Raw genomic sequence first — 17,015 nt, 5'->3', positions numbered from 1 at the left:
TAAAAATTGCTTTCTTCTTCTTTAGATTCCAGGAATATACAATTCACCCTTCAGAAAAGAGCCTGATCCATGGGAGTTGCAATTACAAAAGGCAAAACCTTTAACACACCGAAGACCTAAAGTTAAGCAGAAGGACTCCACCAGCCTTAATGATTGGCTAGCTTGTACAAGCGCCCGTTCTTTTCCTCGGTCTGAAATTCTACCACCTATTAATAGAAAGCAATGTCAGGTACTAATTTGCTGTATAAGAATTCTGTCATTAATTTTATTCTTGCTTTTTTTTGCAGTTTTTATATAACACTATCTTAATTTAACAATTTTTAACTATATAGTTTAGTGGGATTAAGTACATTCATATTTTTGTGCAATCAGCTGTCACTAGAACTCTGTTCGTCTTGTAGAATTGAAACTCTATACCCACTAAACAACTCTCCATTTCCCTTTGCCCCATCCCGACATGACTTGTTTCACTTAGCACAATGTTCTTAAAGTTCATCTATGTTGCAGAATATGTCCGAATTTCCTTCTTTCTTAAGGCTGAATAATATTCTATTTTATGTACATACCACATTTTGTTTATCCATTTAAATGCCAATAGGCACTTGAGTTGTGACCACACTTTACATATTATATTGTGAATAATGCTGCTGTGAACATGGGTGTAAAAGATCTTCTTGAGACTGTGTTTTCATTTCTTTTAAGAATATACTCAGAAGTGGAATTGCCAGGTTATATTGTAATTATATTTTTAATTTTTTGAGAAACTGCCGTACTGTTTCCCATAGCATCTGTACACATTTTCCATTCCCATAAACAGGGCACGAGGGTTCCAATTTCTCCACTTGCTCACCAACAATTATTTTCTTTTTTTTTTTTTTTTTTTAATAGTAGCCATCCTAGTGAATGTAAAATGGTATCTTGTTGCAGTTTTGATTTGCATTTTTCTAATTATTAGTGATGTTGAGAATCTTTTTATGTGCATATTGGCCATTTGTGTGTCTTCTTTGAAGAAATGTCTATTCTAAGTCCTTTGCCCATTTTTGAATTGGGCTGCTTTTTGTTGTTGAGTTTTAGGAGTTCTCTATATGTTCTGGGTATTAATTCTTGGTTTGCAAATATTTTCTCCCATTCTATGGGCTCCTTCTCTACTCCATTATAGTGTCTTGCTTTTTAAAAATATAGGGTCGGGCACGGTGGCTCACGCCTGTAATCCCAGCACTTTGGGAGGCTGAGGCAGGTGGATCACAAGGTCAAGAGATCAAGACCATCCTGGACAACATGGTGAAACCCCATCTCTACTAAAAATACAAAAATTAGCTAGGCATGGTGGCACGTGCCTGTGGTCCCAGCTACTCGGGAGGCTTAGGCAAGAGAATAGCTTGAACTCGGGAGACAGAGGTTGCAATGAGCTGAGATTGTGCCTCTGCACTCCAGTCTGGCGACCAATCTACATATATATAGTCTATAATCTGTATATATATAGGTTATTGTTTTCTTCCATTTTTTGACCAGAGGAAAATTATTTTTTGCGAACTCTAATTTTAAATAATAAACATAAAGTAATTTATTAATATATACCAAAGAAGTGAACAAACACTTCTGTGGTATTAAATCTTGTTATATTGAATAAGAAGTTAAAACATGGATTATTTCCTAGAATCTAGATTTTTTATGTAAAAATATTGTTATATCACTACTTGATATAACCTGTTGTTGCTGGGAATATATGTATTATCAATTTTATTGAATTTAATCTCTCATTTGATGCTATATTTCTTTATATACCATTTTAAACATAACTTGGGTTTGAGTAATTTTAAAAATCTAAATTTGAGAATTAGAGACAGCTCAAAACAAAGCAAGACTCATAGTAGAAATGGGAAATCTTCACTATAACTGGACTGTAGTACCACAGGATTGGCAAATGACTTCCTGAGGCTAAAGGGTAGAGTGGAGTGGGATTAGTGATGATTGTCGCCATCCTAAAACTCCCAGAGAGCCACAGGTCTATCATCCTGATCAATAATTAAGCTGCCATCATGTAGTATCAACTACATTGTGTTAGATTTGGCTCACACAGTTAAACTCCCAGAACTCCTGATCGTTAGCTGCCTGCATAGGCGTGCCCTTGTGTATCTATATTGCTGTATAAGAAATTACTCCAAAATCTAATGGGTTAAACCAACATAAATTTGTTACTTCACAGTTTCTGTGGGTTTGTCATTCTAGGTACAGCCTTTGGTGAGTGCCTCTGACTCAAGTTCTCTCATGATGTTGTAGTCCAGATGTCAGCCAGGCCAGGCACAGTGGCTCCTGCCTGTAATCCCAGTACTTTGGGAGGGTGAGGTGGGAGGATCATTTGAGCCCGAGAGTTCACAACCAGCCTGGGCAACACAGCAAGAGCCTGTCTCTATTTAAAAAAAAAAAAAAAAGATGTCAGCCATGGCCGTGATCTCATATGAAGGCTCAGACGGGGGTGGGGATAGGAGGGCAGTGAGATCCCCTCACTCATATGGTTGGGTGTTGTCATGCCCCAGCCTCTCCTCACATTGGCATCTTCACAGAGCTGCCTCACAGCATGGTAGCTCACTTCCCTCTGGGTGAATGATCCTAGGGAGAGAGAGAGACAGCTTTCAAAACAGAAGCCACAGGCTTATAAAGCTAATGCTGGAAGTGACATCCCATCACTTCTGCCATGTTCTATCCGTTCAAAATAAGTAAGTCTATTTTATACTCAAGGGCAAAAGACTATACAAGGGTATGGATACCAGGAGGCAGGGGCCCTTGGGGGTCATCTTAGAGACTGCCTTTTATACCCCCAACCATTGAATCATCCTTGCAATAAGATAGCCCTGCATTCTATTTCATTAAAAATCTCCCACTTTACTGTAATTATTTGTGATATATGTTGTGTTTCCATTCTCTATAATTACATCCTTAATTCCCAATATTTGTATCTTTTTTTTTTTTTTTGCTCTCTCAAAACTACTAACTGATAATTAATACTATTAACTGATGGTTTATACTCTCTTAGAGAAAGAGCTATAAAATATAACTGAAAATCTATAGTCAGTTTCCCCCTTGTACTGCTTTCTCTTTTTCTTCATCTCTGATTCAGATCCTATAATATTCTATTTATATCCTTATTCTTTTTTTGAGATGGTGCCTTGCTCTGTTGCCCATGCTGAAGTGCAGTGGAGGGATCTCAGCACACTGCAACTTCTGCCTCCCTGGTTCAAGTGATTCTTCTGCCTCAGCCTCCCAAGTAGCTGGGATTACAGGCACCTGCCACCATGCCCTGCTAATTTTTGTATTTTTAGTAGAGACAGGTTTCGCCACGTTGGCCAGGCTGGTTTTGAACTCCTGACCTCAGGTGATCCACCTGCCTCGGCTTCCCAAAGTGCTGGGATTACAGGAATGAGCCATCACGCCAGGCCCATGTATCAGCATTCTCAATTACCTAGTAAACTAATCCATTTATCTGAATCTGACCATTTTTTTCTTTACAAAAGTGGAGTGAAAAGCATAGTGGAGTGAGCAAGGGGACACAAGAGAGATAGTAGGAAAATTTTCAGTTTTTTAGGGGGATGTATCTTCAGAGTATGGTTTCATTATTCCTTTTTAAATAAGAGTTCTGTCAATATTCTAGTGAAAGCATTTAAAATAGTTTTAAATCCAAATATAAACTGAATTTTATATTATGAATAACTGAATTTTTGCTATTTTGAATTATGTACATTACTATTTTTCTATTAGTGTAAGCAATCATCATATTGCATATATAACATAACATTGCATCAACAAGCAATTAAATTTATTAATTATTCTATCAAGAAAATAATAACTCTAGCATTTCCATTGCATGTATATTAAGTGTTCAGTGTGTTAAATGTATTAACTGCTCAAAAGCAGTTAAGGTAGACATAATATTGCATATTTAAATTTTTTTTTTTAATTTATTTATTATTATACTTTAAGTTGTAGGGTACATGTGCATAACGTGCAGGTTTGTTACATATGTATACTTGTGCCATGTTGGTCTGCTGCACCCATCAACTCGTCATTTACATCAGGTATAACTCCCAATGCAATCCCTCCCCCCTCCCCCCTCCCCATGATAGGCCCCAGTGTGTGATGTTCCCCTTCCTGAGTCCAAGTGATCTCATTGTTCAGTTCCCACCTATGAGTGAGAACATGCGGTGTTTGGTTTTCTGTTCTTGTGATAGTTTGCTAAGAATGATGGTTTCCAGCTGCATCCATGTCCCTACAAAGGACGCAAACTCATCCTTTTTTATGGCTGCATAGTATTCCATGGTGTATATGTGCCACATTCTCTTAATCCAATCTGTCACTGATGGACATTTGGGTTGATTCCAAGTCTTTGCTATTGTGAATAGTGCTGCAATAAACATACGTGTGCATGTGTCTTTATAGCAGCATAATTTATAATCCTTTGGGTATATCCCCAGTAATGGGATGGCTGGGTCATATGGTACATCTAGTTCTAGATCCTTGAGGAATCGCCATACTGTTTTCCATAATGGTTGAACTAGTTTACAATCCCACCAACAATGTAAAAGTGTTCCTATTTCTCCACATCCTCTCCAGCACCTGTTGTTTCCTGACTTTTTAATGATCGCCATTCTAACTGGTGTGAGATGGTATCTCATTGTGGTTTTGATTTGCATTTCTCTGATGGCCAGTGATGATGAGCATTTTTTCATATGTCTGTTGGCTGTATGAATGTCTTCTTTTGAGAAATGTCTGTTCATATCCTTTGTCCACTTTTTGATGGGGTTGTTTGTTTTTTTCTTGTAAATTTGTTTGAGTTCTTTGTAGGTTCTGGATATTAGCCCTTTGTCAGATGAGTAGATTGCAAAAATTTTCTCCCATTCTGTAGGTTGCCTGTTCACTCTGATGGTAGTTTCTTTTGCTGTGCAGAAGCTCTTTAGTTTAATTAGATCCCATTTGTCAATTTTAGCTTTTGCTGCCGTTGCTTTTGGTGTTTTAGACATGAAGTCTTTGCCCATGCCTATGTCCTGAATGGTACTACCTAGGTTTTCCTCTAGGATTTTTATGGTATTAGGTCTAACATTTAAGTCTCTAATCCATCTTGAATTAATTTTCGTATAAGGAGTAAGGAAAGGATCCAGTTTCAGCTTTCTACTTATGGCTAGCCAATTTTCCCAGCACCATTTATTAAATAGGGAATCCTTTCCCCATTTCTTGTTTTTCTCAGGTTTGTCAAAGATCAGATGGCTGTAGATGTGTGGTATTATTTCTGAGGACTCTGTTCTGTTCCATTGGTCTATATCTCTGTTTTGGTACCAGTACCATGCTGTTTTGGTTACTGTAGCCTTGTAGTATAGTTTGAAGTCAGGTAGCGTGATGCCTCCAGCTTTGTTCTTTTGACTTAGGATTGTCTTGGAGATGCGGGCTCTTTTTTGGTTCCATATGAACTTTAAAGCAGTTTTTTTCCTATTCTGTGAAGAAACTCATTGGTAGCTTGATGGGGATGGCATTGAATCTATAAATTACCTTGGGCAGTATGGCCATTTTCACGATATTGATTCTTCCTATCCATGAGCATGGTATGTTCTTCCATTTGTTTGTGTCCTCTTTGATTTCACTGAGCAGTGGTTTGTAGTTCTCCTTGAAGAGGTCCTTTACATCCCTTGTAAGTTGGATTCCTAGGTATTTGATTCTCTTTGAAGCAATTGTGAATGGAAGTTCATTCATGATTTGGCTCTGTGTTTGTCTGTTATTGGTGTATAAGAATGCTTGTGATTTTTGCACATTAATTTTGTATCCTGAGACTTTGCTGAAGTTGCTTATCAGCTTAAGGAGATTTTGGGCTGAGATAATGGGGTTTTCTAAATATACAATCATGTCATCTGCAAACAGGGACAATTTGACTTCTTCTTTTCCTAACTGAATACCCCTGATTTCTTTCTCTTGCCTAATTGCCCTAGCCAGAACTTCCAACACTATGTTGAATAGGAGTGGTGAGAGAGGGCATCCCTGTCTTGTGCCAGTTTTCAAAGGGAATTTTTCCAGTTTTTGCCCATTCAGTATGATATTGGCTGTGGGTTTGTCATAAATAGCTCTTATTATTTTGAGGTACGTTCCATCAATACCGAATTTATTGAGCGTTTTTAGCATGAAGGGCTGTTGAATTTTGTCAAAAGCCTTTTCTGCATCTATTGAGATAATCATGTGGTTCTTGTCTTTGGTTCTGTTTATATGCTGGATTATGTTTATTGATTTGCGAATGTTGAACCAGCCTTGCATCCCAGGGATGAAGCCCACTTGATCATGGTGGATAAGCTTTTTGATGTGTTGTTGAATCCGGTTTGCCAGTATTTTATTGAGGATTTTTGCATCGATGTTCATCAGGGATATTGGTCTAAAATTCTCTTTTTTTGTTGTGTCTCTGCCAGGCTTTGGTATCAGGATGATGTTGGCCTCATAAAATGAGTTAGGGAGGATTCCCTCTTTTTCTATTGATTGGAATAGTTTCAGAAGGAATGGTACCAACTCCTCCTTATACCTCTGGTAGAATTCAGCTGTGAATCCATCTGGTCCTGGACTTTTTTTGGTTGGTAGGCTATTAATTATTGCCTCAATTTCAGAGCCTACTATTGGTCTATTCAGGGATTCAACTTCTTCCTGGTTTAGTCTTGGAAGAGTGTAAGTGTCCAGGAAATTATCCATTTCTTCTAGGTTTTCCAGTTGATTTGCGTAGAGGTGTTTATAGTATTCTCTGATGGTAGTTTGTATTTCTGTGGGGTCGGTGGTGATATCCCCTTTATCATTTTTAATTGCGTCGATTTGATTCTTCTCTCTTTTCTTCTTTATTAGTCTTGCTAGTGGTCTGTCAATTTTGTTGATCTTTTCAAAAAACCAACTCCTGGATTCATTGATTTTTTGGAGGGTTTTTTGTGTCTCTATCTCCTGCATATTTAAATTTTTAATAATCCATATTGTGGCTGGGCGCGGTGGCTCACGCCTGTAATCACAATACTTTGGAAGGCCAGGGCAGGTGGATCATCTCGGGTCGAGAGGTCGATACCAGCCTGGCCAACATGGTGAAACCCCGCCTCTACCAAAACTACAAAAGTTAGCCTTGCATGGTGGCACACGCCTGTAATCCCAGCTACTTGGGAGGCTGAGGCAGGAGAATCGCTTGAACCTGGGAGGCAGAGGTTGCAGTGAGCAGAGATTGCACCATTGCACTCCAGCCTGGGTGACAGAGCAAGACTCCGTCTCAAATAATAATAATAATAATAAAAATGTTGCATGCTATATTCATTTGTATAGCTATTGGTTCTACATGGAATTCATAGAGTAATTTTGCATGCAACTTTTTAGGAAATGTGAAAATTACATGGCATGAATAAAATAAGGGCATGTAAATATTTCTGAGCTGAAAACACCATGAAAGTCACCTGAACCAAACTACCACACTATACAATATTCACCACATTAACCATTAAACATGTAATATTATGGTATAGGTGTTTTATAATGTTACTACATTTGCTGTATTGCCCTGCTTTTAATATACTTTTAATGATGTGTCTTCTTCTACAATTGTCAGTATTCATTCTTCATCTCTGTTTCTCAATACAACCTCTGTACAACCATTTTCATTCCTTACATGGCTTTCTTCCTCCATACCATTCTATGTACACATAGACATATATAAATAAGTGTATTTAGTATGTATGGAATGCATAGGAAAAAGGTACATATATAGAAATAATATACAGATGATGTATAGGTATATGGAAAATATATATGTATAAATGGTGTATCAGCCCATATGGAAGAGATATATATATATATATATATATGGTATAAGTATAAAAATAGAAAATTACACACATTTGTAAAACAACTTGCTTGTGTGTGTGTGTCTGTGTATGGAGAGAGACATATATATGTTTATATAGAGAAAATATATAAATATATGGAGGAATTTTAAAATATGTATTTGCATATGTATATATGTATACTTACATATATATACACACACATACTCCTGAATTACATTTATCTAGCATGCTATAAAATAGTGATCCCTACTAATATATTCTCTTCTTTCTTTTTTATTCTCTTCTATTATTTATTTATTCTTTCAATGTTGTTTTCTTTCCTTCTTCTTCTGTCTCCTTCCTTCCCTGTTTTAAGTTCCTCCTCCTTTTCCTCTGGCTATGTCATCCCCACTGCCCTGTTCTTCATTCTCTTATCTTTCCTTCCTTCTCAATCTTCCTTCTGTCGTCTTTTCTTAACACCTTCTCCTCTCTTTACTTCCTTTGCCTCTTTTCTTCAGTATTCTTCTTTTTTCTTTTCTTTTTCCCTTCTTCTTTTTATTTTCCCAAAATGGGATTTACATTTTGTTTTGTTTTTTTCTGAGCCATATTCCTGTGTGTTACCCAATAATAAAAAAGTATATACCTCATTGGTGACATTTAAGATTATGCCCAAATGATAATACTTGTACTCTAATCAGAGTAGCTCTACTTGCCAGGTGAATTTTTTTAAAATCTGGGACAATTTTATGGTTTTAATAATTAAGCTTAAAAATACGAAATGACTATAAATAACATGAATTATGAAAAACACAGCAGAACATAAGTATATTTGACTCTCATAACTAGGGCTTAGGTGGAGGCAACATAAACTAAACATTGAAAAACCATAGCTAAGAGTCCAGAAATATCTGTAGGGTCAGGTTGAGTCTTGGATGATCTAGGCATTCTAAGGATTAATTGGAAATAAGTACAATCAGCATATCTAAAGTTTGATAGGTGAAAGGCACACGTAGATATATAGATATATAAATATAGATATATATTTACAAAACCTGGGTTCCCATGTCACTCTGGGCATGACTGGGATAGGTGATAGCCTGATATCCAAAAAAGGCAGTTTTTCAAAAGAAATATAAATCAACAAAAATTTGATGTAAGAGAAACTTGACAGGGGGTGTCAAGTTCACTAATCAAGGAGCTGGAAGACTATTGAGCTCAAAGACAAGGTGCTAATTGTCTGAGGTATAAATGTGTGGACCAGGCACTGCAAAGACACAGGGACCCGGACATGACTGCAGAAAGTTCAGGGATCATGAAGGTGGTAGTGAACCCAAAAGGAAGACTGCGTTTACTTTCATTCTAAGCTTAAGCAGGGCTTGTTCTCTGTCATTTTCTAGTCTCATTGGAACTAGTAAGTTCCAGAACAATAGTAGAGTAAGCCTACAAGTAAATATGTGCTATGTTTGCTTATCAACAAAGGTTAGAAGGCATATAGCTTGACCACCGAGAAGACCTTTGCTCCATGTGAATGCCGGTCTCTTCAAAGTCATAGCCTTGGGCCATTGTGTATTTCTTTGATGCTACTATTGCTCAAAACCTTTTAAAAATTCTTCTTGAAACTAATAATGGTAATAATAATAATAACAACAATGTAGTGGGAGCCAGTTTGAGTGTTTACTGTGTTCTAAGTACGTGGTAAGGGTGTTACACATCTTAAGATGTCACACATCTTAAGAGAAATTCTGTGATGTAGTTATTATTCCATTTTAGGTATGCTGAATATCAGCATAGAGAAATAGTTTGCCCCTTGTCATACAACCAAATATTAATTTTTTAAGTCATAGACTGTGTCAATGTAAAAGAATAAGAATAAGAAAAAAAAAAAGTCCCATTTGATTTCTTAATAGTGGATTTGGAATCATGTCACTGTATCTTTAAAAAGTAAAGTTCCAATGAAAATCCATTAACTACTTTCAAATATAGCAATCCTCCTGTCCAGCTGTGAAAAGTACTAGATGATACTTATTTGCCATTTGTGTTATTTACGGTCCATGACTTTTATGGTAACTGGTTCCTATTATTGGTTTCTATTAATGTAAAACATAAGTGAACATAAATGAGGCGTGAATCATTTCTTTTTATTAGCCCCACAGTCTTCACTCAGTGCTTGCAGTAACTCCAGCTGTGTCTTGTTAGTGATAACCTATTTAAAGAAGATATTTTTAAGAATAAGGAATTTGATTAGAAATCTTTGTCCATTTAATATTACTTCTCTCATGCACAATAGTGATGAAAGAAACCCAATATGCAATTAATGGCACAGCAAAATCTTGAGCTGCCTTTGATTTGTGTTGTGCCTAATATGATACTAATTAGACAACCAGTGGATTTTAGTAACTAGTATAAATATCAACTAACTTGAAAGCAGGATATGTTGTAAGTTACTTTTCACAGTGCAGCTGTGGACTTTCCTCTGCTAAGTATTTGTGTCATTAACAGGTTGCTATTGGTATCAGAGTAATTGAACAATAGAGTTTACAATTTTAAATAAATAACATTTAAACTAAATAAAAGTTATGGTTCTTCTCTGTTTAGGAGGCTGCCTATTAAATGTGAGATTTGACATTCACCAAAAAATTTAAACTTAATGAAAAAACACATACTCTCCTATTTCTATTTATAGAAGGGCTCTTGGAAAGCTACGCTTGGAATTTTTTTCCTAATATTTGTATTTACTCAAAAAGGGAGACAATTCTTTCTTTAATTATACTAAACAAAATGTGCTTTGTAAATTTAGAAAAGAAAGCAACCTATAGTAAGTTTATCAGTTATAACATGAAGATCTCTTGAGGGAAGTGGGGAAATTTCTGTTTAATTTTAAAGTTTTTTAATGTAATCAATTTTACTTGAGAGAATATTGCTTGAAAATAAGTGATATTGTGTCATGTATATTCTAACTCAATGAAGAACAAATGGTGTTTTAAAAATAACTTAGTAAACCTGCTATACTTTGTGGATGTTCACTAGCCTTGGTCATCAATAATACATCAAAAAAAATCTTCCATATAAAATATGTTCCTCATCCTGTCTTGTCAGGGGCCTTTCCGAGATATCACCGAAGTATTAGAACAACGCTACAAGCCTTTGGAGCCAACGTTGTGGGTGGCAGAACCAATCAATGAATTAAAGTTGGCCAGAGAGGAGCTCAGAAGAGAGCAATGGGTGCGAAATGTAAATGACAATATGTGAGTTCTTAACTTAACAAAAATAGCTGTGCCATATTTGGTGCCTTAAATTTTCTAGTTTTTCTATTTCCTAATGCTGTAAAAAATCTTTTATTTGTGAGAAAAGGTAAAGCCACCCTTAATCTGTTCCAAAGCGATAATTTTTCAATATGCAAATGATTTAAATGAGGTCAGTATTGATGGCAAAAACTCTTTTGACAACTCAAAAGACAAAAAAAGATCGGCATTTTGAGGATAAATGACCACTATCTATGTATCTGTGAAGATAATTTTCTTAATTATCTATACTGAAAGCATACATATTTATGATACGCCTAAAATAAGATCCAACAAGATGGAAGAAATATTTTTCTTAACGTGGACTAAATATCATTTTGATCTATTGATATAACATTGTAGTTTTAATAAATCAGATATCATGAAAGAGGTTAGTTTCTTTATGACTGAGAAAGATGACTGAAAAAGGTGAAGAATGATTTAATAGCATATGTAATTTTAAATTATTTTATTAGCATCATTGATTTGGATCTCAATTCATACATCTTTCTCTCAGGCACTTTCTCTCTCTTAAGACACTTTGTCGGCCGGGCGCGGTGGCTCAAGCCTGTAATCCCAGCACTTTGGGAGGCCGAGACGGGCAGATCACGAGGTCAGGAGATCCAGACCATTCTAGCGAACACGGTGAAACCCCGTCTCTACTAAAAAAAATACAAAAAACTAGCCGGGCGAGGTGGCGGGCACCTGTAGTCCCAGCTACTCGGGAGGCTGAGGCCGGAGAATGGCGTGAACCCGGGAGGCGGAGCTTGCAGTGAGCTGAGATCCGGCCACTGCACTCCAGCCTGGGCGACAGAGCGAGACTCCGTCTCAAAAAAAAGAAGAAAGACACTTTGTCATCAATAGAGTTATTTGTCATTTATAAATAGATCATTTTAACTAAAATGGCTTTATTATTGTCATTATTCTATAATGTCTCATAATTATCTTTGCAATTATATTTTTAATATTATTTATATGCTAAATAAGACATTATTACATTATTATAATACTAAATATCAGTGATAATATTGGTATAATATAAATTATCCTAAATTATGTAATACAAAATATAACATATAAAATTATAATTATTTATTGCATTTACATAATACATGTGCTAATTGTTACATAATAATTTATATAATAATTATAAAATATTTTTAAAGTGTGTTTTGATATAGAGAAAAATTAGAATTACCTCTTATCCATTGTAGTGGATTTTGGATTATTTTAACAGTTAGAAGATATATATACAGGTACACATAACATATGCTTTATTTGAATTCTACATTTCTGAGGAGACTTGAAAAAAAGAAAAATTTTTACACAAACATCAAAGACAAAATTGGCAGGCGTCTCAAGTAATTTTTATAAAATTTTTCACTTTATAGCGATTACTTGAAGTGAAATAATTAGCTGTAGAGTGTTTAGCAGATTCTTTCAATAATTGATTGGGTTAACTCGACATATGATAAGTAAGAAAATAAGGAACTTTTTTTTCCAGTTAGTTTTGAGGAGGTAGATTCATTTTACCACACATATTGTAGAAGATTAAAGCTTCTCAGACTTAGCCAAGCAAAATATAAAATTTAGTTATGATTATCTAAAGAGTTATATTACTCAGAATTCTTTTTCTATTTCCAATGATGCAAAGGTTTAGAAAATAGCACAATTAATTGCTCAAACAAATAATTGAGATGATTATTGATTATCTGATTGATATTTCTACAGAAATCATTATATGTTAAACATACTGGGATATCATTTCTTACTATTATCCTTAGTAAGCCCAGAAAGATCAGGTATCAATGTTATCCCCAATGAAAGTTGCTCGATTTGTATTTTCCATGGAATACTTGTACATATCTTCAACTTCCACAGTGTTGCTGATGACCCTTTGCTCTGAGTCTTTCAGAGATTGCAGAGTCTTTCTAAGATTTTCAACCAATCAGAAAAAAGCCCAGTTGGAGATGCTAAAAAAATTTCTTATAGATTCAAAGCTATCATATTTTTTGCAACCAGGCTAAGTAATTGGTCTTTAGCCTAAGGATAATTCCATTATTAGAATTGAAACACTGATTTTTTTTTCATAGCTTCTTCTGAAACCATTTTGTTTTTTGTATACTGGATAATGCATTATTGTATCTTGTATGGCAAAAGAAATGTTAGAAATGTATGTTTTATATCTTTGCAGATAATAATTCCGCGAAGCATAGTCCTGTCACAAAAATTCATGGTTTGTTAACGCAAAGGGTCCTTTTACCACAAAACCAACTTTACCTATAAGAAGTTAAAAGTAGTATATCAGGGACAGGCGTGGTGGCTCATGCCTGTAATCCCAGCAGTTTGGGAGGCCCAGGTGGGCAGATCACAATGTCAGGAGATCAAGACCATCCTGGCTAACATGGTGAAACCCCGTCTCTACTAAAAGTACAAAAAGAAATTAGCTGGGTGTGGTGGGGGGCGCCTGTAGTCCCAGCTACTCGGGAGGCTGAGGCAGGAGAATGGTGTGAACCCAGGAGATGGAGCTTGCAGGGAGCCGAGATCGTGCCATTGCACTCCAGCCTGGGCAACAGAGCAAGACTATGTCTCAAAAAAAAAAAAAAAAAAAAGTAGTATATCAGGAGCCTGCTATCTAGACCTAGAAAGGTAGAGCTTTTTATTTCTAAGTTTAAGGAATCAAAGGATAGCATTATATCTGAGAGTTTAATACATTTAGCTCTTTTGTTTTCATATCATTATGAAAATTGCAGTGTGTTATAGTAGTAGTAGTATAAACTTTGGAACCAGATCTATATGAACTCAAATCTTAGTTCCATTAAACAGCAGTATAATCTTAGGTTAGTAACTTAGCCTACCTGAAACTCTATATTTCTGTCTGTAAGATGAAGCAGAAATGTTACCTTAAAAGGTGGTAATGAGGATTGATAGAGAAGATGAGTATAAGGTGTCAGGAACAGGAACATAGTAGGGTCTTAATAAAAGAGAATTATTAACATGCTTTGTATTACTACAAATGTAATTCTGTATTTAAGACATCAAAGAAGTTGTAAGAAATCACAGATTCCAAAGATGGGCTGGATTTTATCCCCTAGCTTGGAGAACCAGATGTTGAGGAGGACAACGAGCACAGTTCTGCCTACACCACAGCGTCCTAACCTCATTGAAGTCTTCTCTTTATGCATGTAAAAGACACATTTTCTAAGTGTATTTGTTTGCTAGGGCTGCCATAGCAACGTGCCACAAAGGGATGGCTTAAAAGACAGAAATGCCCTGTATCACAATTCTGGAGACTAGAAGTCCAAGATGGAGGTGTCAGCAGAGTTGGTTCCTTCTCTGTGAGAAAGAATCTCTTCATGCCTCTTCCTTAACTTCTGGTGGTTTGCTATTAATCTTTATGGTTTTCAGTTTCCAGAAGCATTCCTCTGATCTCTGCCTTCCTCACATGGTGTTCTCCCTATGTCTCTGTCTGTGTCCAAATTTTTCCTTGCTCTAGGGACACCATACATATTAGAGTCGGAGCTTACCCTACTCCAGCATGACCTCATCTTCATTTGTTACATCTGCAGTGACCCTATATTAGTCCGTTCTCACACTGCTATAAAGAGCCACCTGAGACTGGGCAATTTATGAAGAAAAGTGGTTTAATTGACTCACAGTTCCAAATGCTGTACAGGAAGCATGGCTAGAAGGCCTCAGGAAACTTACAATCATGGCGGAAGGGTGAAGAGGAAGCAAGCACATCTTCACATGGTGGCAGGAGAAGAGAGCAAAGGGGGAAGTGCCACACTTTTAAATAACCAGATCTCATGAGAACTCATTTGCTATCATGAGAACAGCAAGGCAAAAATCTGCCCCCATGATCCAATCACTTCCCACCAGATTCCTCCACCAACAATGGGGATTATAACTCAACTTGAGATTTGGGTGCAAACACAAGAGTCAAACCATATCAAACCCTATTTCAAAATAAGGTAACATGTTGAGGTACTGGGTGTTAGGAATTCAGCATATACATTTTGAGAGAACACAATTCATAGCATTACATTCCTAGTTAACTATTGGGAATGACAAAATGCTTCTTAATAATCACAGGCTGGTAGATTTTAGCTGTTAGTTACACATCTTCTTTAAAATAAACATAGCAAATAGGACAATAATAATAAAGACATGGAAGATAGATTACAGAAGTTTTTTTGGAAGTCATTTTAAAGCTTTATTTGTTCTTGTTTTTAAAGGAACTCATTCAATTTTCTCATGCTATCTCAAAGAAAATTATTTCCCTCACTCATATATCTATCCTTATGAAGCCAGGAAGCCAAATAAGTAATTAATAAATAATTATGAAGCAATCTTTATATGAAAAGGTCCCTTCTAGATATTGTGGGAAATAAAAAGGATGACTTATTGATCCAAAAGATGTTTACATGTCAGGAATAGTTCCAAGCTCTAGGGACATAGTGGTGAATAAATTAGACATAGCCTCTACTCTCATGGAACTTATATAGCTGAAACCAACCAGAAAACCTAAGAAAATTTTTAGTAACTTTTACCAAGTACTTGATAGATGGTCAAGTGTGTGTAAGAGACAATGTATATATTTTTAACATGTCGAGTTATCTCTGGTCTCTGATAATCTCAGACAGCATTCTTGACAGACAAGGAACTGAGTTAGATCATGCAAAAGATGGTTGAGATTTTGATAGAGGAAAGAACAGAAAGTAGATAAAAGTAGGCTGATGATATGAAAAGAAAAACAATGGTAGGAAAAGTTGACGGAACAATGACAAGACAAATTTGACAGGCTAATATTTATATTAGAGAACAGGAAAAAGAAAAATTGCAAAAAAGTTGAAGACCAAGGAGTTGGTGGTTTATCCTATAGGTAATGGAAAATTTTTTATTTTTTTTTAGAGAAGGTGGATGATATAAAAAGAATATAAATTTGATTGAGAGACAAATGCATTTGAGAAGAGTAATGCTAGATGCAATGAAACTCATTAGGATAAATATTGCAGTAATTTTGGTAATAGGTAAGGGGTTAGAACTAAAATGATAGAAAGATTCGATATTCTCCTCCTCCTCCTCCTCCTCCCCCTCCTCCTCCTCCTCCTCCTCCTCCTCCTCCTTCCTCTTCTTCTTCTGTATAATCTTTGAATGGTTGCTTCTACTTGAAAGACTAGCTACTATCTCTATGCCAATGATTTCAACTCTAAATCTGTACAATCTTGATCCTACATTGCAGGCTTACATTTTCAACTGCTGTCTTTGTCTGTATCTCCACCAGATGTTCTAAACGCAGTATATAACACACTTTCCTGCTTCTTTTCTTGAGTGTGAATTGCATCACCAACTCTCTGCACAAGCGGGAGACTTGTGAGTTACCTTCTCCTCCAGCATCATCCATATCCTATCAGTCCTCAAGTCCTGTTTATTCTACCTTTTAAGTGTTTCTCAAATTCAGCCTCTTCCCCTTTATACTATCACTGTCTTAATTTAGGCACCTTAAAATTCCTTAACTTTAATTGCCATAAAATCCCTTCAACCTGGTCTACCTGGTCTTACTCCCGCTCCGTGCATTTTACCACATGAGCACTAAAGAGATTCAATTGTGCTATTATTATTCAGCTAAAATGCCTTTCAATGGCTTTTTATTGCCCCTAGGATAAAGTTTAATTTCTTATTTCAAGAAACAGTTTCTTTGGATCTGATTCAAGCTTATTCCTCTAGCTAATCTTTGTCATATTCTGTAAAGAACTTTGTGCTCCAGATATACTGAGCTGTTTTCATTCTTCTTTATGTCCCTGGTTCTCTCTTGTTTCTGTTAGAAATTTTCTACTTCCTTTGATTTATGAATCTCCTCAAATCCATTTAAAAAAATAAAGAAGATTTTTTGTTTACCTTTTAAAACATTAAA

The 17,015-nt window shown here is 35.9% G+C and overlaps 1 protein-coding gene across 1 annotated transcript in view; it reads left to right on the top strand.

The window, feature by feature from the left end:
- SPATA17 (spermatogenesis associated 17) overlaps window positions 1-17,015 on the top strand; it is a 233,015-nt gene that overhangs the window by 130,614 nt on the left and 85,386 nt on the right. The window contains exons 7-8 of the mRNA XM_025397478.1: window positions 26-229; window positions 10,914-11,062. Of these exons, the coding sequence (XP_025253263.1) occupies window positions 26-229; window positions 10,914-11,062 (353 nt within the window). The remainder of the gene's footprint in view (window positions 1-25; window positions 230-10,913; window positions 11,063-17,015) is intronic.

This window comes from Theropithecus gelada, chromosome 1 (genome assembly GCF_003255815.1).
Source record: "Theropithecus gelada isolate Dixy chromosome 1, Tgel_1.0, whole genome shotgun sequence".
Classification (NCBI taxonomy): domain Eukaryota; kingdom Metazoa; phylum Chordata; class Mammalia; order Primates; family Cercopithecidae; genus Theropithecus; species Theropithecus gelada.
Note: the sequence above shows the minus strand (reverse complement) of the source record. Positions and strands in the feature narration are given on the sequence as shown.